Below are 23,286 nucleotides of genomic sequence, written 5' to 3'. Positions count from 1 at the left end.
GATTTTACAAAATCATATAACAATGGAACACACTGCTAGAGTCCTCCCAGTGCCTTGGAAGGAGTCTGTGCAAGCAGGTGTCTTAAAGTTTATGCTTCATTTGCATTACATCCAACTCTGCCATCCCCACAAATTGTCCTAAACAATTGACACAGCCCCCCCAGTCTGTTCACTTTGATAAACCCTGCCTGGTGGGGCTGTCAGGAAATCCCCACAGAAGCAAGCAGTAGGAAATCCATGTCTGGCAGTGGGACCTCTCCCCTAAACCCAGGCACCTGAAGAACAAGTGAGAGCCAGGTTTCAGAAGAGGCCTCACTGCCCAACATGCAGATGAACTATATTTCAGAAGCAATAAAATGCAAACCCATACTCTCCATTGGATTTTAAATTTGGAAGGCTCCAACCATAAAGGACATCACTGGCGAGAAAACAATGATGAACCGTGTAGCAAAAGATGTTCTGCCTTTCCAGAATGTTTGAGGCCAAAGTGATCCACAGGCTATGATCCAGGACCAAGTCCAGGCCCATAACCTTGACAGTTGGCTTCACTGTCCACCCACAGACTTAGTACAGCTGCACATAAAGACCCTGGACGCTTCCCCTTGGAATAGATCAGTTAAAACACCCAGAGCCTCTTCCACTGCTTGATTCCACCTTTGGCTTAAACATTACGGAATTGCCAGCAACGGAGCTCTCCCTCATCTCATTTAGCAGAATCACTTTTATTTTTATTTCAGTTGGACTGTGTAAACCCACACCACTGTCACTTGTCACATCTGTGATTTCTACTCACATTGTTCACAGCATTCATGTTAACCTTCTTTTCAAACAGCTTCTCCATAAGCTCCAAATTATTGCTTTTAGCAGCATTCTGGAAGCTCCTCTCATTTGGCAGCACTAAAAGCAAGCAAGCAAGCAAGCAAGCATGACAGGGAATTTAAGAGGGCTGAAGAAAAAGCAAACCTCGTGTGGCAAACCTTGGAACTAAAGACTTGAAACAGCAGGCTTGAGCCTTTCGCATTCTGCTATTCTGGACGTGGGAACTTTGCTTCAGTATTTCATAAAGCTGTATTATCAAGATTCCACTTTCTCCTCATGCTGCAAGTGTTTTCACAGCCTTAAAAATCTTCCTGGTCCCAAGCAAAACATTATTCCAAAGGACCACCCTGAAGTCAGCAATGCAGTATCTAGCTCTAGGAGGTCAGAGGGTGGCCATTGACTTCTCAGGGGGTGTTGTTTATAAGATGTTTGTACAAGATTACTCAGGGAGGAGCCCAAATACTCTATAATGCAAGCTTATAGAGATAAAACTGTTGTCTGCAGAACCCTTTGCAGATGCCAGACCTGCAGAAACAGAACCTTAAAATGCAGCACATCATATAAATATACATGAACGAAGGCTAAAAGGGATGAACCTGTTTTATTCTCATTTATATGAAAGGAGATAAAAGTGGATTCACACTTTTAACTATAAACATTAACATTACTATACACTATGAACATTATATGTCACACACAAATACATATTCAGATGGCAGGTTTTATTAAATAGCCTAGAGGAGATTCCAGGATTTACTGAGTTGTTTGTTTGTTGTTGTTCTTTTGTAATGTAAAGAAGCTGGAAAGCTCTCAGAGGACAATCACAACATTGGGGAATAAACTCAGAATTGGGATGATATGAAATCAGCAATTGACCATCTCCAAAAAGAAAGGACCTAAGAGAGGTTTTATAGTTTTTTTTTTTTTTTTTTTGGCTGCATTGGGTCTTTGTTGCTGCGTGCAGGCTTTTCTCTAGTTGTGGCGAGAGGGGGCTACTCTTCGTTGCAGTGTGTGGGCTTCTCATTGCGTTGTCTTCTCTTGTTGCAGAGCACGGGCTCTAGGCATGCAGGCTTCAGTAGTTGTGGCTTGCTGGCTCAGTAGTTGTGGCTTGCTGGCTCTAGAGTGTAGGCTCAGTAGCTGTGGTGCACGGGCTTAGTTGCTCCGCAGCATGTGGGATCTTCCCACACCAGGGCTCGAACCCGTGTACCCTGCATTGGCAGGCGGATTCTTAACCACTGTGCCACCACGGAAGTCCCTATAGATGTGTTGTTGTGTAGTTTCCCTAGCATCTGCCAAGGACTTTTCAGCATGCTTCCAAGTCCAGTCAAAGAGCAGGGAGTATCTTCCTGGGAAGACATACACATTCATTCTATCGCTTGGCTCTTCCCATTGGGTTGGCCAAAAAGTTCATTTGGGTTTTTCCATGCCATTGTATGGAAAAATCCAAACGAACTTTTTGGCCAGCCCCATACTGCTACTCTTGCTACCACTCTAAGCAACTTCAACATCCAGGTCTCTCAGTTCCCTAGCCCCTCACCTCCAGTAATCTTCTCCTCCACCTGACCTCAGCCACCCAATTTCAGAGTCATACTCTTGACATGACTATCATCACTACATCATAATGCGACAGGAAGGGGGCAGGGCACAATCTCTAAAAGAATGACATAGCCTGAGGACAAGACATAAACTGATTAGAACCAAATAGGTCCAAGATGGCAGATGAGTTGACTTCCACTAGACCTTGAGCCTCAGTATATGCTCAGCTCACCGTAACACATCAGCACCGCTAAATGAGACACCCACAGGTGCCTTGACAGTTCCAAGGCCGACCATAAAGGTCAAAAAGTGGGTGGTGGCCCAATTCCTGGAAATCCCCACCCCTTCCCCAAAATAGCTGGAATACTCCTCCCACTCATTAGCCTATGAAATTACCCATCCCTATAAAAACGGACAAGCCCATACCCTGGTGCCTCTTGCCTTCCAAGATGCCCCACACTCTGTCTATGGAGTGTGCATCTCCCTGAATAAACCTTCTTTCACTTTACTGTGGCTCGCTCTTGAATTCTTTCCTGCGCAAAGCCAAGAACCCACACTTGGCAGCCGTCCCAGGGACTCGGACGTGACCTGGGATGTGAACATCCTCCCGTGCCCTACTCTCCTTCCTGCAACAATAACTACACTACCTCTGACATCTTCAAGAATCCCATTCTCTGACCATGGACTCATCCATTCAGCTCACCTGCTCTAGTCTTCCCAGTCCAGAAATTTTGCGACCTCATCAAGTCCTCCATTCCACTCTTCTCACCGTCTTTTTATATTATCCATCCCTTAGGCCCTTACTTCCCTCCTCACCCAGTTTAGATCCTATGGTTCATCTTTGAACCACTTCCGTGCAAACACATTTACCTCCCTCACCACTCACTTCCTTCATCCGACTAGTTGGTAGAATCCAAATTCTGAGATTAAACCCAACTGCTATCTGCTCCATTTCTATACCTGGACAGCTAAAAGTCAACCAATCTACCTAACTTCATTTATACCCACACTCTCTGTTTTTATTACTGTTACAATCAGTGAAGCATCCCTGTGCCTTCCCAAGGCCAACCTCTCCACTTGGGATCTAGATCCCATCCCTTCTCATCTTTTCAATTATTTCATCTATCTCCTGGAAATTATCCTCTTTCTCCTCTGCATCATTTAATGTCTCTCCAGTGGACTGTTCCCTTCAACATATACAGAGGTGCTATAATACCTCTCGTGTAAAAAAAAAAAAAAATCCCGTAACTTCACATTCCTTTCCAACTGCCATTCCACTTCTCAATTCCCATTACCCTCAAACTTCTTAGAAGTGTTCTATAATGATGTTCTATAATGATGTCTCCATGTACTCATCTCACCATCTCATCTCAACCTATGCTAATCAGACATCATGCCTATTGCTCCACCAAAACTGCTCTTATCAGGGTCACTCCATCTTGCTAAAATCCAGTCATCACTTCTCTGTCATGTGCACTGAACTCCTGGCAGATCTGACACAGAGGACCACATTTTCCTTCTAACACGTTTTCCTCCAGGCTTCTGTTAGACCACTTGTTGCTTTCCAGTCTCTTTCACTGGTTCTTCCTCCTCTGCTCGATCTCCAAATGTTGGAGCACCCTAGGGTTTTTATAAAACTAACAACCTGATGGAACAGACATTATTACCCCCATCTTACAGATGAGGAAACTGAGCCTTAGAAAAGTTAAACCACTTGCTCATGCCTTAAAGATAATAAATGATAGAATTGTCCTAGGCAGCCTGAATTCAAAGCCCAAGCTTCCAGTCACTGCATGTGTCCAGGGTGTCAGTATGGGAGTGTACTGCTGAAGTAGAGGTCCAAACTGCCCACTGGCCACATGCTTTAGCTAACAGATTCCGCTGGTTAGGCCGGACTCCTCTCAGCTCCTTCTCCTGGTTCGTACACAGCCTGGCCACAGCTCCTTGCCCCAGTGTATTAATCCAATGGGAGGGGGGTTCTATTTCCAGGTCCTTATCCCTCTTTGGTATATCCCTGAAATAGCAAGTCAAGACCTTACTGTGCCCGGAAATATGACACATGGATTCTAGTCTGTCCCTGAAGTTGAGTATCTTGCCCCTTTTCTACCATATCGATAAGGAAAATTAAGGGACTTCCCTGGTGGTCCAGTGGTTAAGAAACTGCCTTCCAATGCAGGGGATGTGGTTTCAATCCCTGGTTGGGGACCTAAGATCCCACACGCTGTGCCGCAACTACCGAGCCCATGCACTCTGGAGCTTGCGTGCCATAACTAGAGAGAAGCCTGTATGCCACAACTAAGACCCAATGCAGCCATAAATAAATAAATATTTTTAAAAATTTAATTTTAAGGAAGTTTCTAAGACAATTAAAAAGCACCATAGGGCTTCCCTGGTGACGCAGTGGTTGAGTCTACCTGCCGATGCAGGGGACACGGGTTCGTGCCCTGGTCCGGGAAGATCCCACATGCCGCGGAGCAGCTGGGCCCGTGAGCCATGGCCGCTGAGCCTGTGTGTCCGGAGCCTGTGCTCCGCAACGGGAGAGGCCACAACAGTGAGAGGCCCGTACGGCAAAAACAAACAAACAAACAAACAAAAACACCATAAAAAACTCCTGGTCCAAGCCAATTACATCAGAATATCTAGGGACTTAAAATGTTCACTGACTGGCCCACGGCATACTAATTGTGTAACCCTGTAACAATTCTGAATTTTAATATCCCAACCTATAAAACAGATTATAAAACCTTCCTTCAGTGGTGTGAAGGAGCCAGCTTGTACAGGCTAATAAGAACCAACTGTGTGTAACTCTTCTCAACTCTGTGTTCAGTGACATCACATTGTAGCTTGAAATCAGTCACAGTGGAAGCATTACACAAAGGAAATTGGAAAACACTACAAATCAGAACTTTTTCTCCCAGAGAGTTGGTAGTTAGACCCTTACCAACACACCACCATCTACCTTCTGGGTAATAAGTGACAGAGTCGAGAAAATGGCCCAGACAAAATCATAAACATATCAGTTTACTAAATAATATTTAGAAGAGTACTTTAATATATATGCGTTAAAAATGTAATGGATAAAATCAAGTAAAGGTTAAATGTTCAGTCAAAAACAACAGGTTAGGGCTTCCCTGGTGGCGCAGTGGTTGAGAATCTGCCTGCGGTGCAGGGGACATGGGTTCGAGCCCTGGTCTGGGAGGATCCCATATGCTGCGGAGCAACTGGGCCCGTGAGCCACAACTACTGAGCCTGCACGTCTGGAGCCTGTGCTCCGCAACAAGAGAGGACGCGACAGTGAGAGGCGCATGCGCCGCGATGAAGGGTGGCCCCCGCTCGCCGCAACTAGAGAAAGCCCTTGCACAGAAACGAAGACCCAACACTGCCAAAATTAATTAAATAAATTAAAAAAAAAAAGATGTAGCAGGGTACTGGTAGCGGTAAAGATCTAGGTTAGTGTAGGAGACATACTTTAAAAAAAAAAAAACAAAAACAGGTTACACAGAGCTGTATCATTCACTTAAACTTTTAGGGGTACAACACTCCATGCCTTCAGTAGCAGAGCAAGTTTGAGGAAGGAGGGTCAGAACAGGAGGGGGCCATGCTGAGCTAGAAAAACAAGTCCAGACTTCCTCTTTCATGTCATTCAGGTGGTACCTCAAATGGTACCACCTCTGAAAAACCACGCCTGACCACCCAATCCTCTTTCCCCTGTCATTCTCTACCCCTATGCCCTACTCCTTTCTTTCTTCATATCATTTGATATTATTTGACATTTAATACATATATACTTGTTCACTGTCTGCTTCCTTCACCTGAATACACATCCATGGGGAAGCTGAAGTAATCCCAGTGCCTAGTGCTAGTAGATGTTCAATAAATATTTGTTCAATGGTTGGATGGAAGGGTTGGGTAACCACAATCACTTCCAGAAGAATACTGCCAGGAGGGAATATAGGCTCAGTACTATGAGAACTTCCAATTTTTGAAAAAAAAAAAAAAAAAAAATCTGGACCATGGATCAAAGAGGAAACCTCAAGAGAAATTAGAAAATATTTTGAACTGAATGAAAATAAAAATAAAATATATCAAAATGTGTGGGATGCAGCTAAAGCTTATAGGATTAAATTATCAGAAAAGAAGAAAGGCTTCAAGTCAATAATCTAAGTTCCTACCTTGAGAAAGTAAAAAATGAAGAGCAAAATAAACCTAAATCAAGCAGACAGAAGAAAAACAACAAAGGTAAAAGCAGTAATCAATGAAACTGAAAACAGAAAAACAATAGAGAAAAATCAATAAAAACAAAAGCTGGTTCTTTGAAGATGTCAATAAAATCAATAAACCTCTAGCAAGACTAAGAAAAAAGAGGGAAGACACATGTTACCAATGTAAGGAATGAAAGAGAGCAGAGCACTACAGTCTCCACAGACATTAAAGGATGAAAAAGAGAATACTATGAACAACTCCATGCACATAAATTCAACAACTTAGATGAAATGAAACAACTCCTCAAAAACCACAAACTACCAATATTCGCTCAAGATTACACAGATAACTGGAATAATCCCATAACTATTAAAGAAATGGGCTTTGTAGTTTAAAAAATTCCAAAAAAGAAATCCCCATACCCAGACAGTTTCACTGGTGAATTCTACCAAATATTTAAAGGATAACATCAGGTCTATACCATCTCTTCTAGAAAACAGAAGAGGAGTAAACACTTCCCAACACATCTTACGAGATCAGCATTTCCTTGATTCTAAAACCAAAGACATTACAAGAACAGAAAACTATAAACAAATATCCCTCAACAACATAGATTCAAAACTCCTCAAACATTATCAAGTCAAATCCAGTCATATATAAAAAGTATAATACACCATAACCATGTGGGGTTTATCCTGACAATGCAAAACTGGTTCCATATTTGAAAATCAATCAATGTAATCTACTATATTAGTGGTCTAAAAAAGAAAAACTACATGATCATTTAAATTGATTTAGAAGAAGCATTTAAAAAAATTCAACATCGGGCTTCCTGCGTGGCACACTGGTTAAGAACCTGCCTGCCAACGCAGGGGACATGGGTTCGAGCCCTGGTCCGGGAAGATCCCACATGCTGCAGAGCAACTAAGCGCGTGCGCCACAGCTGCTGAGCCTGCGCTCTAGAGCCTGCGACCCACAACTACTGAAGCCCGCGCGCCTCGAGCCCGCAACAAGAGAAGCCACCGCAATGAGAAGCCCGCATTCACTGCAACGAAGAGTAGCCCCTGCTCTCCGCAACTAGAGAAAGCCTGCGTGCAGCAACAAAGACCCAACGCAGCCAAAAATAAATAAATAAATTTATAAGGGCTTCCCTGGTGGCGCAGTGGTTGAGAGTCCGCCTGCCAATGCAGGGTACACGGGTTCGTGCCCCGGTCTGGGAAGATCCCACATGCCGCGGAGCGGCTGGGCCCGTGAGCCATGGCCGCTAAGCCTGCGCGTCCGGAGCCTGTGCTCCGCAACGGGCGAGGCCACAACAGTGAGAGGCCCGCGTACCGCAAAAAAACAAAACAAACAAACAAAAAAACCCTCTTATTTGTAAAAGGGCTTAATCATTTCTTGAAAAATTCTTTTCCTTAATTTGAAAGGGTAACACTTTCCTTCCACCCACAGCGCAGGGTTAACCGGAAAAAAACGTCCTGAGAAATGTGAGCCAAAACTTCGGTGGGGGTGGATCCCGAAGCTGAAAACTAGCCCTCAGCGGGCACAGGGATGAGGATGCGCTCGGGTCCCTTCCCGCCGCGGCCTGAGCGCTGCACCCACACTGCTCAACCAGCTCCCCAAGCCCGCGCGGCGCCGCCAGCGCCGGCGTCTCCAGGCCTTGTTCCCAGACTCACGGAACTCGTGCTCGGCCGCCGCCTCCTCGCGCCGCGGACGCTCTTGCTTCGGGATCCGCGCCAGGCCTCTCCAGGGCCGGGCCGCCGCGCTCCTCAGGTCCTCACGCAACCCCTTGGCGGCCGCAGCCTCGCCAAGCAGCAGCCCCCTTGCCGCTTCCCTGCGCCCCGGGGCGCGTCGACCCGGCTCCATGTCCGACCCCGAGGCCCTCAGGCCCCCGAGGCCGCTCATCCCCGGGGCCTCTCACCCCCGGGGCCGCTCTTGGCTGCGGGCGCTTCTAATGGCGGCTCGCCCCGGGTCTCCAGCCCTGGCCGGGCGGAGCTGCCTTCAGGTGTGGCGTGATTTGGCTGGGTTCACGCGAGGCAAAACGTTCTGAGAAAACTACCGGCGCACACTTAGGCCGTTCTTCGTACATTTGGGAGAAGTGTCGAGGTTTGCTTGATAACCAACACTATCGGAACTTAAGTATTGAATCATTTTTAAATGGGCTTCCAGAATTTTCTCTAGAATAAAGTAAGACTCAATAGCCTCTCTGAAGATGGAAAACCTTGGTACCCCATTTTAATGCGGTGGTAACCTACTGGACTCCCCATCTTGGGTTTTATTTCTTTCTTAGTGGTTTATAAAGAATTGATGAAATATAGTAAATTATTCTGGGCAATCGTGTGCCTAGCTAAAATTCTAATATGCAAGAAAAGTAAAATATTGAAGGACAACCAGGATATCTCCATTGAATCCCTAGTACATAAGCACTGTTTGATGGATTACAAACAAATAAAACCATGGCACATCTCATGCCTGTGGATGGGTTCAGAAGTTAAATTAGAAGTTGAGCATATTCTATGAGTGAAAAAAAAATTGAGTCCTAATAAAATAGAACTAGATCTGACCCCAGAACTGACCCACCTTTTTGGTACACACAGATGGATATGAGTGATGTTAGGAAAGCCTTGTCTATAAAAATGCACAAAATGGTTTAGAGAAGGGAAGGAAACTGATGAAAGCTGAGAAATAAGTTGGAAGGCCAGAGATTAGGCAACTGTTGGGGATTTGACAAAAGGAATACAAAGAAGTGGATGTTTTCAACAGGCCCTACAAGGGTAGACAGAATTCAGTAACAGATATGGGTTCAGGTGAGGTTGTGTGTATGTGTGTGTAGTATGTATATACACACATATATATATGGTGTATGCACATCTATGCATATGTATATGTAGGTATATATGGGTTTGAAATCATAACAAACTTAAGAGACCGCGATTACAAGGAAGTGTGAAAACTATTTGCCTCTGAATTATCTTCTGTCTCCCTGAGCCTTTTGTAGACAGCAATAATTAGAAAATAAATTACCTCACACTTGTAAGGGGAGCAGTCCAATATACGATTTAATAAATGGAATCATGTTTTCAATACTCACCATAATATCATTTGAGTTTTTCTTAAACAACTGTTAATCCAATTATGTATTACAAAGCAAAAGTGATTATCCCTTAATGATTCAACAAAAATACAGCTTTTGCTTTAGGGGTATAAACACCACCTCTCTGTGATGTTCACTAGAGCCCTACCAGCACCAGGTATGCTCAAATGTATTACTGCTTTTCAAAATGGGACATTACTGGGACTTCCCTGGTGGTCCAGTGGTTAAGACTCCACCCTTCCACTGCAGGGGACACAGGTTCAATCCCTGGTTGGGGAACTAAGATGTCACGTCCCACAAGGCATGGCCAAAAAACAAAGGGGAGATTACTTTTGAAAAAAAAAAGAAAGCAGACAGCAGGCACCAGGTGTGATTTTCAAAATGGAATATTTCCTCAAAAATCATTTTTTTTTAGCCCTAGATTAATAGTCATATTTTGAGCCTTTTTCCAAATATTTCCAAGCTACCCCAAAAGAACACAGCAATAAAACATTTATAAAGCAAGCAATTACCCAATAAAGGGAAAGAAGTACAATTCTCTCTTTCCAGAATGCCCATCCTTAGGGCCCAGCTTGAGTGCAGCCATCTATGTCGGCCACCCTGTCTTCACAGAGAAAATTAGTATGACAGTAATAGACACCAGTCTTTGGGCAAACATTATTTATTCATTTATGGGTCAACAAATGATAGTTAACACCTACTGAGTGCTGGGCTTTACACTTCACACTTATAATTCAGAGATCATTGAAAGACAGTCCAGCATCTCTAGCAGCCTACAACCTAGAAGGGAGAGACCGCAGCAAAGCCACAACAAAGAATGTTTCAGTGTCTTCATAGAGAAACAGGAGCACAAAGGAGTGACTAATCAGTTTTCCTACGGGACAGAAAGCCTTTCTTGAAGGTGGTCCTTGGGATGAGTTGAAAGATGAATAGCTGTGTATGGTTACTGTGTATGGAGAGGGCAAAGGGGCATTCAGGAAGCACATTCTGGGCAGAGGGAGCAACTGAGCACGACACCAGAAGGGAGAAATAGCTTGGTTAATTCAGGAAACTGCAAGCTATGCAGTGTGACTTGACCAGGCTCGAATGCCAAGCCAGTATTTGGTGTGCACCATGAACACTGATTTTTGGGAACTCGCTTGTGCTGGCACCCAAGAGCCAACTGTTAAATTTTCAGGAACTTTGTGAACTGGTTGACATCGTGTCAATAGCTTGAAATCTGTCATGGTATTTGCACCATAGAAATCATCATACGCTGAAAATCAGTCCCCTTCTCAGCTCCCACTGATCCTGGACAGAGTTGAGAGCTTTGAAATCTTTTTTTGTTTTGTTTCTAATACGAGTGACGTTATGAAAACATTATAGCTAATGTGCAAAAAATGCACAAAATGGTTTAGAGCAGGAGAAGCTGAGAAATCAGTTGGAAGGTCAGAGTTTAGGCACTATTTATTAAATAGTAAATACTTTTTGTACTGAGCTGTCTAAAATGTCCATACCCAGGCCAATACCACTCTATTAGTGTACGGTATTAATTACTACAGCTTTATAATGAATCTTGCTATGTAATAGGGACTGTCCTTCTACCTTATTTTTCTTGGGCCTTTGCTCTTCCATATAAAATTTACAATCTACTTAACAACTTCCAAGAAAAACCATGAGAAGTTTTGTTTTGAATTCTATTGAACTTATAGAATAATTAGGGGAGAAGAGTTATCTTTAAGATAGTTATTCTTCCTATTCATAAATAGGATTATTCTTTTAATTTACTCAGACTGCTTGTCTTTCAATAATATTTTGTAGTTCCGAAGTACTTGCACTTTTTTTTTTTTTTTTTTTTTGCGGTACGCGGGCCTCTCACTGTTGTGGCCTCTCCCGTTGCGGAGCACAGGCTCCGGACACGGAGGCTCAGCGGCCATAGCTCACGGGCCCAGCCGCTCCGCGGCATGTGGGATCTTCCCAGACCGGAGCACGAACCTGTGTACCCTACATCGGCAGGCGGACTCTCAACCACTGCACCACCAGGGAAGCCCCTTGCACCTATTTTGATAGATACCCCCCCCCCGACAACCCGCTGCCCCTTTAGGTCCCTTATAGATTGTTGTCATGAAAGAGATTTTTATATTTTCTAATTGGTTATTACTGTTGTACATGAATGCTACTGATTTTGTACATTGATTTTGTAGCCATAACCTTATTGAACTTTTTAATTAAATGTAGATTTTTTTTGGCTGCGCTGCACAGCATGTGGGATCTTCCCTGACCAGGGATTGAACCCATGCTCCCTGCAGTGGGAGCATGACTCTTAACCACTGAACCACCAGGGAAGTCCTAAATGTAGATTTTTAAAAATGTAGACAAACACATCATCTGATAATAAAGTTATATAGTTTTTTTAATAGGTGAGGCACAATTTACTAACAGAACCTGATTTTGTTTGGGTGTAGCAACGTAGCCAGCTAAAAACTACATTTCCAGGTTCCCTTTAATATGGGGAAGCCACATGACACTGTTTGGTCAATGAGATGGAAGTGGAAATTGTTATGTGGGGCTTCCAAGAAAGCTCTTTAAAATAGGACAGACTTGCCCTTTTGTCCTTTTTACTTCCTCATCTTCCTACCTGGAACTCATGTGTAAGGCTGGATACAGAAAAGTCCATCCATCTTGCGGCCAGAATTTGGCCATGTGAGGCCAAGAAAATCAGACTGTGAACCCATCTTTGAACTATTGAGCTAAAGTTAACCAATGAAATTTGTGTTTTGTGGGAACACTAGAACTGATTTTTTTTTTTTAAGACACTGATTGGGTCTCTGTAATTCACAGCTGAAGTAAAATTCTGAAGTGACATAGAAAGCAGGGTGCTGAAAATAACAAAATTTAATATACAGAATTGGCTTAGTGTTTGAGGGAGGGGCTTTGAGGAGTGGCGATATATATCACAGGTTGGGAAGCTGGTGACTTGTCTGGAGTTGATAAAATATTTGGTCAAATTGTCAACTTTGGCAATTTGACTTTGGAGAGCAGATCAAATGCTGATTGAGGCTGTAGCATTAGGGGAAACATTAGGAGAAAAACTCAAAATGTTGTCATGGGATGACTCCTTCTTGCTGTGTTCAGCAAAGTCCTAGCACAGAGAAATGTACTTTTTCTCTGTTGAAGCTAGTAGCCTGCAGAGATGAAGGAGAACATCACCTTACTAAGGAAAGCGGTTCCTGCCATTTTTTTTGTGTTACTTTTTATCATGATATAGGCCACATATGAACAAGAATCTATAAAATACATACATACAGTTTAAATAATATTTTTAAAATAAACATCCATGCAGTCACCACCCAAGACAATAGAAGACTGTCAGCATCCCAGCAGCTCCATGTGCCATTTCTCAATCACATTCCCTTTCCTCCCCACAGAGGAAGTCATTATTCTAACTCTGGGGACAATAATATACTTGCTTCTCTTAATAATTTGATCTCATATGAATACATCCTTAAAGCAATATACACTGTTTTGAACTATATAAATGGAATCATGCCGATGGCATCCTTCTATGATTTGCTTCTTTTGCTCCACATTATGTTTGTGATATTCATCCACCTTCTGATTAGCTATTTCCTTCATTTTCACCACTGTGTAGAATTCTACTGTTTGAATCTACATGAATATACAATGGTAGAATCTAACCATTCTACCAGTGCTGAATATTTGGTTTATTTCCATTTTTTGGCTATTACAGTGCTGCTATGTGCATTCTTGCACATGCTTTCTAAAAAACATGTTCAATAGTTTTCCCAAGACATTGTATCAGTTATGGCTCTGCCAGGAAAAAAACTGTATTTTGAGATGACTTTTAAGAAAGGGACAATTTACAAAGGTGTGGGCAGGGTGTGGGGAAACCACAAAAGATAGGGCAGCACCTCAGGGCTAGTAAGGACAAGGCTCTGTTGCCACCCCTAGGATGAGGGGGTGAGGGCAAGGAAAGGATTATCAGAACCTGGAGAGAGAGCAGAAAATGACATATGAAGAAGCTGTGACCTTTCGTCAAGGGACTTAGCCAGCTTGACATGATTCTTCAAAAAGGTATATGAGGGAGTAAATAAACAACTTCATCTTCTTTCCTCCCTGAAACCTACTGCAGTGGCTGCCCGCTGCCATGATGCCTCACTGAACTTAAAGCAGGGTGGAGGGCACAGAGTAAAATCAGGAGGGCAAATGGAAGATAACCAGCAAAGGCGTATATTTGGGAGTGCAGTTGCTGGGGTGTTGAGTGTGCACATCTTCAGAGTTACTGAAGAAGGACAAACCGTTTTCCAAAGAGATTGTTTTCAAATAAGAGTTCATATTGCTCCATATCATCACCAAAACTTAATATCATTGGATCCTTTCATTTTTGTGAATCTGGGAAAGGTATTACAATACCTCTTTGTGGTTTGTTTGTTTTTTTTCATTTCCCTATTAATAAAATGGCTGAGGATGTTTTCATGTTTCTTGGCCATTTGGATTTCTTTCTATGTAATGTGCCATCTAAAGACTTGTCCAAATTTCTATTGGCTGTCTGTCTTTTTCTTAATGATTCATAGGAATCATTTAGATATTCTGGATTATATATATACTGGATACTAGTATTTTGCCAATTATATGTGTTGCAAATATGTTCTCCCAGGTGGTTCCCTATATTCTGACTCTCTAAATAGGTAAGATTATAGGTGCTTATTCTTTGTGGTCTTGTTGTATTTTCTTTTAATGCCCCCAAACAAAATTATAATAAAAAGAAAATGAGTTGGATTATTAGATAAAACAGAAAAGGATGTGGAGAAAATTCTGGGCAAAGAAAATAAGAGTGAAAGCAACAGAGGTGGGAAAAGAGTAGAAAAGTAAGGAAACCATTTCTACTGGCTAAAGATTAAACATTTAAAATTTCATTTTAAATTTTTATTAAATATTACTAAATGATAACATTCAATTAAATGAATCATCTAAGTGAAAATAATTTAGTATTCACTCTAATGTTGAAAACACAATAAAAATGAACTTGAAACAAGATAGAATAGAAAAGAACAAATATGGTTCTATCTACTTTTCAGTACATTAAATCAGTGCTTCATTGAACTTAATTTTGTAGAGAATTAATGTAAGCAAATCACACAATCAAGAAGCGTAGCTCTACAACTAGGTATTAACCATAGCGTATAATAATATGAGGCATGAAATTCGTATGTTAATAAACTTAATTAAGCCTAATTTTAATCAATCTAGTAATTTAAAGTCCAATTACCACTTTGGCCAAAGGTTGTGCGAGATCCTAATTTACGCTACTCCTAAAACATTGTCTTTATACATTTAGGTAATGAGCTATAAAATATGAAAAGAAACAAAAATATGAGAACAAAAGATTCAGTTCCTTAAAGCAGTAATAGAAAATGGGTTCCATCTTCATGTTTCAATTAAATAATTGTTTTTTTGATAAAAACTCCTCTATTGATAGCACAAAAATATTTGGAACAACTACTTAAGCTAACTATTGTTAAGCTGTCTTCTTTCGTGAATATTAATGAAAACATGATAGAAATATAACTAAGATAAATGAGGTGTTTTAACACACATTAATCTTTTGAATTGCACATTCTTCTCCAGAAGGTCATAATAAAAATGAAGTGAGTGTACAATTTATCCTTTTTTACAGATTTGTGTAAAGTACAAATATAACTGCCAAGAAATGAAATATTGCTATTTAAAAGTCCTAGATAAGAAAATAATTACCTTGAATCTTAGACTAAATATCTTTTTTAAAGTGAACCAAGTGCTTATTCATTAGATAAAGAAACTTTAAATTAAAAAAAATCAAATGAATAATCATATTTTACAAAAATTCTTTTAACACAGCAAATAATACTGTGACATTATTTTCCTGAAGGTAACAAAACCATTCATGCTAGTTCTGCTAAGCTAATACTTTTCATAGAACTTAAGATGAGTATTAATTATGAATGTTCATGAGGTATCTGAAGATACTAGGAGCTAAAGTATAATTATACAAAGTTGTAGAAGATACTAAGATCAAACATAGCAGTCCAGTGCCAACAAAGTGGTTAAGTGCTGAAAAATTCTTATGCTAAAATAGGTTTATCTGAACTTCTGAGAGCCCTTATAAATGTAAGTTTTTATATTCACTATAAAACATAATAAAGAAGGAAATCACTTCCTGATCCCACTCCTAACTTCTCATTTTAAAATTATCTCTAACAGGACTGATTTCCAATTGAAGTATAACGGAAGTGGAATTCTCATTGTTATCAAAAAAATATACAGAAGTAAATTAGTATATATTCCAAATTCATATAAAGGAAATGTCATTTGGGGAGGGCTTATTGCACTTGCCTTTCACTCAATGAATCTGTAAGCCTGGAATGAGGAAGAATACATTCATTGATTATAAAATAACAAGTTTCAATCAAAAATTAATGATAAAATGTTCAACGTTCATTTAAAAAATATATCAAGGGTGTGTCTGGGACTGTTTGGTTTTGTTTTCTTTGATGCCGAGTACTTTGTCATCAGTCCTGGCCTGGAATAAAAAAGAACATGCAATTAAAATGCATGAAGAACTACAAAACAAAAAACAAAAAAATATAAAATAATAAAATGCATGAAGAGATTTAAAAAATTGTTTATGCAAATAATTGATTTTAAAACTTTTACTTAATGATTTCTAAAAGCAAATTTTAACATTTCTTAAAAATCAGACCTCAAAATATAAAAATTTCATAGCCAGCTTTATTAAAACTCAAATTAGCCATACCTGTTTGCTTTTGTTCCAATCTTCTGTACTTTGCCTGAGTTATCTTTAGAGGGAAGAAATTCCACAATGAATGACATGAAATAATTAAAAAGCTTTCTAAAAATTTAAAGAGTTAAGGTTGACTGATTAAAGATAATAAAAACCTCCTTAGTACTACATTGTTCGAATTTATATATACCAGAAACTAATGTATAGCATAATTTCTTTGTAATTTACTTGTTTCATTAGTATTACAGCTGATTTTGAAGTTGGGTTAGAGTCGGAACTACCAAAAAACAAGTTAAAGAGGCTTTTTGGCTATATAATTATAGTTACCACTGTGCCTTGGCAAGTGTTCTCTGAAGGAATTTCTGTTTTGATTAGATCACTCAGCTCCCTAAACCATTAAGTTCATTCTGTGCTAAATCAAGCCCAAACCAGAGTTTTCCCAAAATTTAGAATCTAATGTCTTCAGCTAATTCTAACCCACCGTTAAGGTAACTAACATTTTCCTAAATGGCAGCGTTCATGAACTATGTAAACTGTAAACTGTAAACTCACCAGTACTTGTGGCGCTTTCTTTGGGTTGGTTAACTGGATTAACCTTATCCTTTCTCAGTTCCTGGATAATGCCTTTATTTAAGCAAACATCTACATGCACATTGAATAGGGTAAGATCTGAAGTCTTTTGTTCTAGGTTACAAACAGGACAAACGAGGACTTGGTCACTGATCACTTCATATAAATAAGGTTGTAGGGGCTCTTTCCTTCCTAATGACGCAACATCTTCATTTTCCAGTGGCACAGTGCAACAATTCTGAGGACAGTGTTCCATATTAAACGATTTGCTTGGAAGACTAGAACATTCCTCTTCACTGTGCTTATTACTTAGCGCATCTACACCTTCTGTATTAGATGGATTACCAGTAGTCTCTGCCAACTCTACAGAATCTACTGATGTGATCACTGTATTCTTCTGATGAGTTTCACAATCCTGCTTCTCACAGACAGAAACAGAATCATGGACATTTTCTTTCTCATTCACTTCTGTAGAGGAAGCATGTGAACGTGAGGACATTTTAGAGTTTCCACTGATGGAAGGTCCATCAAGACACGCATCTACATGTTTATTAAAGGCTTCCAGACTGATGCTTCCTTGCTCCCTGAAGCAAACAGGACAAGTAAATATATGACAGTTATCTGAATTCTCCAATGTTTCTAAATTCTCACTCATCCTCTTCTTTAAAACTTGGAAGAATTGCGATGTCTGTAAACTTTGTTTATCTACAGTTTCACATTTAAATGTGTCCTGGTAGCTCCAATTCCTTTCAGATCGTTTTTTATCAAAGAAACTCTTCTTATGAGACATTTCTAGAGGTTTTAGAAACTGATCTTTGTCAGTTTTCTCTGGTATACACCTGGTGGCTGACAGGGCTTGGTTTCCAGGCTGTAAGAAGCCAATAATGCTCCTTTGTTGGCATTTCTTCTCCTCTTCATTGGGAAAACCAGATAGTCGCACCCCTAAATTAAACCAACCATAATTAATCCACTTCAAATTCAATAGAGACATTTTGCATAATACTATTATAACATATATGAAAAAGGCTGTTTAGCCAGAAATAATAAGCAACACTGTATTTTCTGAATTAAAGGATGCTTTTTCAAAATGGTATTATGAGTAGAAATTAACTTTCTTCATAAAGCTGGGTATACTAAATAGTAAGTATCTACTGGAGTTAGCATGATTATATAGGTCTTTCAGTTAATACCTGACACATGATACCATTAAATATCGAGTAACTAATTGGAGTCAATTGCATAGATTCTTTAGCTCCCTTTTTTGCAATAGGCACTATTTTTTAGAGCAATTTTAGGTTCTCAGCAAAGTTGAGTAGCAAGTACAGAGAGTTCCCATATACTACCTGCCCCACACATGCACTCCTCCTCCACTATCAACATCCTACACCACAGTGGTACATTTGTTACAATCAATGAATCTACACAATCTATCTATACTGACATGACATTATTACTCAAAGTTCATAGTTTACATTAGGGTTCACTCTTGATGTACATTCTATGGGTTTTGACAAATGTACAATGTACATGTATCCACCATTATAGCATCATACAGAATAGTTTCACTGCCCTAAAAATCCTCTGTGCTCTGCCTATTCCTCCCTCCCCCGACCCCTGACAACCACTGATCTTTTTAGTATCTCCATAGTTTTGCCTTTTCCAGAATGTCATATATTGGAATCATACAGGATGTAGCTTTTTCAGATTGGCTTCTTTCAGTTAATAAACTGTAATAAACTGTATATAAGTTTCCTACATGTCTTTTCATGGCTTGACAGCTCATTTCTTTTCTTCTCCCCCACCCTCTACTCCAATAGCTCATTTCTTTTATGTGCTGAATAATATTCTGTTGTCTAGACGTACCACAATTTCCATTCACCTACTACTGGAGGACATCTTGGTTGCTTTCAAGTTTTGGCAATTATAAATAAAGCTGCTATTAACATCCACTCTTTAGCTCTTTTAGTTAACATACTTTATTCAAATTGACTTCAGTGTGTGCTATTTTTCATATGTGAAAGTGTGGCTAATGACCCATGCTTAGCAGTAAAGTTGGCATTTGGAGTGCTTATCCGTAAACATTCTCTCACTCGTTCACTTTGGAAACATGGTTTGTTTATCTTTTTTTACCATGTGATGGCTAGAAATGTGGTTTTATAGTGGCACAACCCCTTATCTGTAATTCTGAAATCCAAAAAGCTCTGAAAATTGTAAGCAACAAACGGTAATTGATGACAAGATTGGTGTGAGACTATTTAGAGTCTTTACAACTCAGTGTGAATATTTTTTTGTTTTCCTACAGAAATAATAATGTGCTTGATCATGAAGTGCTGCTTCAGATCCCAAAGGAGTATTATATAATATACTCAACATGCAGTGAATTTGCTTTCTAAAATCTGAAAAGTTTAAAAATTTGAAAGATACCTAACCCCAAGGATTTCAGTAAGTAGTAAGGAAAAGAACGACTTTAACTGGTTCTTACTGGAATTAAACTAATGATCGTGGCTTCACATGGGTCAGGTCCTAAGAATCAAGAAAAATGGCAGTAGCATAAGTACAACTTCCTAAACAGGTTTAAGAAATAAAATAGAGGTGAGAATATTTCCCAAGTTGATTCTATGGAAAAGTCTAGCAGATTTAAGGAAAAACAAGTAAAGAAAAGTCATACCCATAAGTCTTAATCTCAAGGGATGTGGAAAATCAGCATCAATTTCTGTTCTTAGCAATTCTTTAGCAATAGCAAATATTTCTTCTGCAGTAGAAACAACAGATGAAACTGTAGATGCACGAGTTTTTACTTCAAAATTCACATTCTTTAGCTTAATGGTAACAGTTCTACCCTGTAACAAACAGAATACATTATTATATATGGCTCTTTAACTTCCAGAAAAAAGTTATTTTACAGGATAGAAAAATTCAGAAAGGTCTCTTGTGTACACAGAGTACGGAAGTATAATCAATTATTTACAAAAAAACATGGTAATGTGGAGCTTTTGTAGGAGGAGGAGGAGTTGTTGTCCTACCCGCTGTGCCTAAACAAAACAGTAATGAAAGACAGCAAAAACACAGTTTTGGCTTATGTTATAAAATAATGACTCAATCTATAATGGTCTAGGGGCTGATCATAGAGTTTTCGTATCCACGCTCCCTTCCCTGTGTTTGTCAACTGCATCATATAATAGTTTCTATATAAGAGAAATTTCTAGGAAGGAAGAACTCCAATGACACACTAGTTGACAGGTCTTATAACAACAAAACACTAAACTTACAATTTTAATTCTCTGGGGTTGAGATCATTCAATGTTAAAGATCAACATTCATTAAATAAAGGCCCTAAAACAGTGCCTGACGTATATTAAACGGCAATAAATATTAACTATTACAATTACAAAAAAAAAACCATGGTAATGAAAATTGTCATAAAGAATAACTGAAATCCATAAGTAATCTAAAAATCCCATTTTAGTCAGTAATTATTACTTCCCTCCCCAACTGACTTTTTATAAAAGACTTTTATATAAAGGGCAAAGTTAACTGATTACTTTTCTTTTTACTGAATCATTTTTTGAGGTTAATTCAGTACCTAAAAAGATAGGAAAAAAAAATCTTTCTGAAGGGACCTCATTGAAAAGATCTTCTGGACAGCTCACACTTATTGTGTGCCTACTATATGCCAGATATTATGTTAAATTTACGTGTTAGAACTCCTTTACAGTTATTGCTTAATGGATACAGTTTCACTTTGGGATAATGAAAAAGTTCTGGAGATCAAAAGTGTTGATGGTTGTACAATCTGAATGTACTTAATGCCACTAAAATGTATACTTAGAAAGTTAAAACAGTAAATTTTGTTTTGTATATTTTGCTACCTCCTGGAGGTTGTGATTGTAGGTTAGGCTTATTGACTCACTTCCAAAGAACAGAGTATGGAAAGGGAAAAGTAGTAATTTCACAGTGGAGAAGCCTAGCAAACACTACTTTAACCAAGTGAGGATGGTTATTCTCACCTGTGATATCATGTGGCTATCATATACCTTGATGGGATGTGATGAGAAGGATACTTCATTTCTGTGGTATTCTTTCTAAAAACCTATAACACTGGTCTAATCATAAGAAAATCATCAGACAAACCCAGACTGGAAGACATTCTGCAGTATACCTGGCCAGTATCCCTCAAGACTGTCAAGGTCATGAAAAACAAGGAAACACGGAGAAACTGTCACAGACTAGAGGAAACTGGGAAGACATGAAAACTAAATGCAATGTGGTTCCCTGGACTGAACCCTGGAACAAAGAGAAGAAGAACATGAATGGAAAAAAGCAGGTAAAACAAAAATACTGTCTGGATTTAGTTAACAGAAATGTGTTAGTGTCAGTTTCTTAGTTTTGCAAATGTACTATGATAATATAAGATGTTAATAATGAGGGAAACTGGAAATCTTGATAATATCCTTATATCTATTATATAAATCTGAAATGATTCTAAAATTAAAAGTTTATTTAAAAAATTTTAAAAAAAGAACTCTCTATATATTTAAGGTATAAAAGAGAAGGATTATAAGAAAATATTCATCAGATATCCCTTTCTTTGTAATAACTTTTTATTGCTTTTGTATTATACTTTGTAATAACCCTACCTCTGTTTTGAGAATGTTGGAAAAATACTAAACATGGATTGTTGTGAGTGAAGATTATACAATACAAAGTTCAAAGCCTTCCAGGTTTTGTTCTCAATGTGTTAAGCAACCTGGATTAAGGCCTTGAAACAAAATGCCTATTCCAGAAGGTCACTGTCTACCTGACAATGACATTAAAGGATAATTGGAAAGGCATTTATAACAAGCACAGTTCTAGGGAAATTCTTCCCTATCCCTTATTCTTTACTGCCAATATAACTCTGATTTTGAACTTACTCAAATGTACTCCCAAGGTAATATAAACTTCTCTGGAATCATACTGGAATCACTCCAACCTCATAAGTTGCTTCTCATAAAATGACCTCATCATAGGCCTCAGATAAGGGTCAGAATTCAATTTGTCTCTATTGAAGACAAGAATTCTCTTTTCTGACACATCCCAATTTGTATTTAAATGCAAAATCTAACTCTTGGTTTAAGGTAGCTTTTTATTATTAAAAATTTAAGGTAGCTTTTTATTATTAAAAATTTAGAAAACTAAGAACACTGCATAAAAATGAAGTACCTTAAGTCCTTCTTTCTGCAGATCTTGAGCAAGTTCACTGCAAAGTTCTTGGCACAAGCTGTACTGTTCTTCTGCTTTACTTATCTCACTGAATGTCCTAGAAAGGCAAGAATGATTTTGGTGCACAAAGTAAACTACAATTCAGTATACTTTAGAAATGATATAGTACATGTAAATGGCCTAGCATTAAGTTATATTTTCTACAGTACAAAGTTTTCAGATGAACTAAGATATGATTAAGTAAAAACATCTAAGATCTTCTTAAATAATGGGAGATTGTTTATAGCTAAACTGATTAGCAAAGGTGCATTTGCTCTCTACAATATGTTTTAAAAGATGATTAAAGTCACCAACATATAAGGATAATGCCCTCAAAACTTACAAAACATTAGGATACATATGTATACAGACTCTGCTACAGAGGATTATCTTAAGAAAGTACAAATGAGAACAACATTCCAATTACTGCATGTGTATTTTCTGTAAGCGAATTATCTTCAAGTAGATTTAAGGGGTTGGTTCGTGGCACCTACATAAAGTCATCTAATAGGCAACCGGAAATGGAGGGCTGGTAAGATTAAATGTAGAACTTGTGACTTCATCTGCACAAGGGTATTGAAAGGTCATATTAACATAAAGACACTAAAGAGAGAGTGGGGTAACCAGTAAAAAAGCCCGAGCAAACCCTGAATAGTCATTCAGTGAAAAGTCCCGCTTCTAACTATTCCCAGCTACCCAGTTCTCTTCCCTAGTGGCAACCAATATTGCCAGCTTCCTATTCATTATTTATTCCTCTAGAATACTGTATGTATATAAAAGCAAACAAGCAAACATTTCCCCTATATAAACAGTAGAATATTAGATACATTATTTACCACTTTGCTTTTCTCATTCATCCTGGTGAGAGTTCCCTATAAATAAATAATTTCATTTATATATGGCAGCATAAATTCTAATTTAAAGATGTAAGATCATTTAACCAATCCTCTATTTGTAGAAACTTATTTCCAATCTTTTGCTGTCACAAAAAAAAATGCAGTGCCTAACCATGTATACATGTAAAATGACATGCGATTACACCAGT

The 23,286-nt window shown here is 39.1% G+C and overlaps 2 protein-coding genes across 5 annotated transcripts in view; both read right to left on the bottom strand.

The window, feature by feature from the left end:
• The window catches only part of ANKDD1B (ankyrin repeat and death domain containing 1B), a 66,050-nt gene extending 57,471 nt beyond the window's left edge, over positions 1-8,579 (bottom strand). Inside the window, 2 exon segments of the mRNA XM_089908566.1 lie at positions 794-897; positions 8,232-8,579. Coding sequence (XP_089764692.1) covers positions 794-897; positions 8,232-8,460 — 333 coding nt within the window. The 5' untranslated portion in view covers positions 8,461-8,579.
• Positions 8,580-14,560: 5,981 nt separating this feature from the next.
• Positions 14,561-23,286, bottom strand: part of POLK (DNA polymerase kappa) — a 72,532-nt gene continuing 63,806 nt past the window's right edge. For all 4 annotated transcript variants that reach the window (XM_089909028.1, XM_022594814.3, XM_089909027.1 and 1 more), the window contains 5 exons: positions 22,203-22,299; positions 19,669-19,840; positions 16,983-17,942; positions 16,443-16,485; positions 14,561-16,208 (listed from right to left, as the gene is read on the bottom strand). In XM_089909028.1, coding sequence (XP_089765154.1) covers positions 16,124-16,208; positions 16,443-16,485; positions 16,983-17,942; positions 19,669-19,840; positions 22,203-22,299 — 1,357 coding nt within the window. In that variant the 3' untranslated portion in view covers positions 14,561-16,123. The remainder of the gene's footprint in view (positions 16,209-16,442; positions 16,486-16,982; positions 17,943-19,668; positions 19,841-22,202; positions 22,300-23,286) is intronic.

This window comes from Delphinapterus leucas, chromosome 3 (genome assembly GCF_059928025.1).
Source record: "Delphinapterus leucas isolate spDelLeu-1000000601 "Yukka" chromosome 3, BTC_Dleu_Yukka2, whole genome shotgun sequence".
In the NCBI taxonomy this organism is placed as follows: Eukaryota; Metazoa; Chordata; class Mammalia; order Artiodactyla; family Monodontidae; genus Delphinapterus; species Delphinapterus leucas.
This window is presented reverse-complemented; position numbering and strand designations above follow the sequence as displayed.